Here is a 4,576-nt window from a genome sequence, read left to right as displayed (position 1 = left end):
CTTACTGCTTACGGAATCTCTATTTTTTTTCTTCATCTAGCAACTACAGGTATACTATTATATTCATGATAACGCCAATATTACCTAAGAGATGGGTGGAGATTTGTATATATATATATATATATACAAATATATATATATATGCTAATATGTTGTATTTTGTCTCCTCACCACAGTGGATTGGGATGGACAGTCACTGCTACACATTGCTGCATCTGAAGGCCATTTTGCCGTTGCCCGTTTTCTGCTGGAAAAGGGTGCTAAAACTTCCAAGCGCAACCGTTGGGGTCGTAAGTATAAGTTGTTGCACACAATGTTGCATACAAACCGCTAAATGGGCCTCCCATGTGTCGTGTGAGTGTCATGAAACGTCATAGTGATGTCAATCGAACCCTACATGGCTCCTATGGTTGTATGGGTGTTATTCCTTTGTCGTCTCAGTGGTGGTGAGGTAGGGGTTGATGTATTGTGAGTGTCGTTAACGCGTTGACTGTGTACAGATGGTAATACAGTGAGGACTGAGTTATGACTAAGATCACAAATCCTCCTGGCAGCTCACTCACACCCCTGCCAGGGGCCGATTGAATGTCTTTTTTTCTTTGGGTCTCGTCGATTGTGTCAAAAAAGAGTGTCTGTCGTATACAATATTGTGTGGAAGTATGATGTGTTGTTATGTGCACTTGGTGATGTCATTACCCTCTTCTCTACCTGTGCATAGCGCTCGCCTTGTCTACTCAGAAAGCAGATACAATCTCCTTTGTATTGAACTTGATACGTTTTGACGTGATTATTCTATTTTTATCTTCCAATCAGAGATGCCGATCGAGCACGCCGTGGCCAATCAGAATGAAGAGATGGTGTCCGTGCTGGCGGGCGAGGGTCAAATGTCCGCTGCCGTTAGACCGTGGAATTGTGAGAATGACAAGGCAACGCTTCTGTTGTACCATGATATTCTGCTCAGTGGAGGCATACTCTCGTCGGGTATGTATGGATATTGGTATAAGAATGCATATATATATATATATATTATATAGATGTAGATGTATATGTATATATATATGTAGATGTATATAATATGTATACGTGCTGGTGTTAGTGTTGGTGGAGTTTTGCGTATATATATGCTCATCTCGTTGTTCTGCGCAGTGGCGACATGCCTTCGTCGGGTGCCTAAAGGTATTGGTATAATATGTATACATATAAATATATATATATATATATATCGTATATATATTGCATACGTGTTCTTGTGCGTATGCATGTACGTTTGTGTGCATGTGTTCTTCTCGTACTCGGGCATGAAGGTCGTTATCGCTAAGTTGCATTCGTGTATTTCGTAGGGTTGTGTTCTGTAGTTTTGGTGCGTCTATGATTTCTCGGGCTGTTCGCTGGTACTGATGGTGGTGTGGCCTACTTTCGTCGGGTGTGTACTATAGTGTACCGGTCTATTGCTGGGTATATGTCTGCTGAGGTGTTAGTATTCGAGTTTGCTGCATCGCTCGCATGCTTGTTCCCGTGTGTGAATGCCTGCATTGAGTATATGAGCGACACAAGTGAAGATAGGCTTTCCTTGCTTAGCGATAAACCCCCAGCAGGCTTCACAGAATATACGTATGCAACTCTTTCAATATCCAGTAGTCAAGTTATCACGTCACCTGAGCATCGTTAACGCGCAATCCGTTTAACGATTTCATCAGCCTCTATAGTGATTGTTGTGTCATTCACCGCAGCACTCGGCCACGCTATCGCACTCGTACAGTTTTTATAGCACTGTATATGAGTTCCAATGCCAGATTCAAAGCAGTATCTCACACGTATATATATATATTTATGCATGTATGTATTATATATTAATATATATATGTATGTAAGGATGTATGTATGTATGTATGTATATATATATATATATTTAGAGTGCATACGGATCTTCTAAGGGCTGTTAGTCGCTTCAACCCTTTATTGCAGCACTCCAAGGAGCTACTGCAATGAGTACCCACCGACAACGTGACTACCTGTCCTTCTTCCAGCACCTGCAGAACGAAGGCTGCAAAGCCGTGTCTCTACAGGTAAGGTCAAATGCTGTGCTATAAATAGAATCAACCACGCGCGTAAGCTATAACCATGTTGTATAGAAACTTCACGTCTTGATCTGTAGATTGGATATATATATATGTATTCATATTTATATATATATGTATGTATATGTATGTATATACGTACATGTATATATCTATATATATATCTAGGACTAACAGCCAGGTGAATTAAATGGTCCCATTTAGGATCAAATAGAATTATTCGTTTAGCCCAAACCTAACCACTCAGGTGATTCATATCATGTGTTTAATTTTACTTGTTGTTTCAGGATGTGATCCTGTCTGGCTGCCACACTCCTGAGTTCCACGAGTACATGCTGGACCACATTGTGTGCACCACCGACGATGAGAACGTCACACAGAAAGAGATTCTTAGCTACAAGAAGGTCATTCTGCAAGGCATGAACATGCACCAACTGGGGTGAGTATCTGTATATTTATGTATATATATATATGTGTGTGTGTGTGTATGTGTATGTTTTTGTCTGTGCGTAGGAGGTGATATGTAAAGTGGCGTGATGAGATATTTGAATCATACAAATGCGCAAAGGTATGCTCTTCTATTTATGTGTACATCAGTTTACTGTTGACGGGAGAACTATTGTTAAATATACGTACGTGTGCCTAGGATTTCGATGGATCATTAAAAAAGAGCGTGGTCGACAACATAAAATGGAAAATAGATTTTTAAGATGCATCCGCTGCGTTGAGTGTAGTATGAATGCACTGTCTGTACATCTAATGATATATGTATATATATGATATATATATATATATATATATATGTTTACTTGAGTTGAACTCGTGCGTTAAGGTATAAATATGTTATATCTGTGAAGTGCACATCAGCGCCTAGAATTAGGTAGAGATGGCAAGTCGTTCAATCTGTGCACGTAGACTGATTTTCACGAGTATATCAACACAAACGTATACTCTCCTGGATTCTGTCCTTGGTGTGTCTTGTGTCAATTTGAAGTGTGCGTGAATGTATGTTTATGAATCACCGTCACTCAGATCGGTCTCTTCAGCTGTGTGATTGTTATAATGTACGCCTGTCAGTTGTATACAATAATGAGGGACTACTCTCAAGGGATTCCAGTATCAATAAAATCACAATATTCTCTGTAAACACACCAAATGGCTGAAGAAATTAAACACCAATCAAACACATTTTTTTAAATTTTAGATACGCCGGGGCCAATCATATAGCGCTAAATTTAAAACGCGCCATCGACGGGCGCCTGGAGTGTGACAAGTACTATGTCGAGCCACTGTCCGATCTGCTGAATGAGCGCTTACAGGTACCGAACTGACTGTTCTCAGTCTCCCTCTGCGCGAATCAGTGTATTTGTCTCTAGTGTGCTTTGTGCTTACTACAGGCTTTATATTTGCTCGTTTGTGTTACATATATTCTATATGCTAAATATAATATATATATAGTATATAGTTAAAGATATCGTTATATGTATCATTCGTTTTGTTGTCTGTCTTCGTTAGCGTATTGGGGTTTCTGTATCAGATTATTAGTTGTGTCCAAAGTCTGTCATTCTCAGATATGCTAAGATGGGCATATGTCTCATATCTGAATACAAACTCGTGGTTGCCTAGCAACGTACTCTGTACTGAGCGTCTAGTGTTGACATAGTATCTGTGTATCCCACAGGCATATGAATACCTTCACATATCAACGTACGCGTTTTCTACTCATAAGCACCTAGCTATCCTAAACTACATGGTAGCCTAGCAACGTACTCTGTACTGAGACTCTAGACTCTAATGCTGACTAAGTATTTGTGTACACCCACGGGCACTTTAATACCGTTACCTATCAACGTGCGCGTTTTCCACTCATAAGCACCTAGTTAACTTAAAACCACCCGTGTCTGCTGCAGATCTGTACCCCCAAGGGCGTTGTATTGACAACCACCGTCGTGGACAGTCACAAAGAGAAGATTCTGCGCCACGTGTTCGAGCGCCTGGGATTGCCCATCATCGCCAATCTGCCGCAGCCCCTGCAGATGAATGGTATGGCTACATGGGCTGTTCTTGTCCTGTTTTATATTGTATGTACACATAGATGTGTGAGATTGTTCGATCAGTAGTAACCCTGTATCAACCCCTGCAGATGAATGGTATGGCTACATGGGCTGTTCTTGTCCTGTTTTGTAGTGTATGTACACATAGATGCGTGAAATTGATCTATCAGGAGTAACCCTGTATCAACCCCTGCAGATGAACGTAACAGCTCTATTGTTCGTTGTTGTTTTTGTTTTTGTGATCAGATCATAAGTCATAAGTCCCATTTGTGGTCTTGGGAGGAAGGGTCACTAGGCGCACTGGAACATAGCGATACTACCAGAGTATAGCCTCATATTTAGCTTCTAGTAGGTAGTCGCATGGTAATTAGGCATAACAGACGGGCTAAGTGCACGAGTGAACTCATAGCGATAATGCCAGACTGTAGCCTCGTGGAGTGTTTA

At 40.8% G+C, this 4,576-nt stretch overlaps 1 protein-coding gene across 1 annotated transcript in view; it reads left to right on the top strand.

Moving 5' to 3' along the window:
• SARC_04206 (hypothetical protein) overlaps positions 1-4,576 on the top strand; it is a 14,728-nt gene that overhangs the window by 1,456 nt on the left and 8,696 nt on the right. Inside the window, exons 2-7 of the mRNA XM_014301986.1 lie at positions 177-290; positions 814-981; positions 1,966-2,066; positions 2,366-2,517; positions 3,283-3,397; positions 3,989-4,121. Coding sequence (XP_014157461.1) covers positions 177-290; positions 814-981; positions 1,966-2,066; positions 2,366-2,517; positions 3,283-3,397; positions 3,989-4,121 — 783 coding nt within the window. The remainder of the gene's footprint in view (positions 1-176; positions 291-813; positions 982-1,965; positions 2,067-2,365; positions 2,518-3,282; positions 3,398-3,988; positions 4,122-4,576) is intronic.

Source organism: Sphaeroforma arctica (assembly GCF_001186125.1).
Source record: "Sphaeroforma arctica JP610 unplaced genomic scaffold supercont1.229, whole genome shotgun sequence".
Taxonomy (NCBI): Eukaryota; class Ichthyosporea; order Ichthyophonida; genus Sphaeroforma; species Sphaeroforma arctica.
The sequence above is the reverse complement of the archived record's forward strand: the minus strand, read 5'-3'. Positions and strand labels throughout refer to the sequence as shown.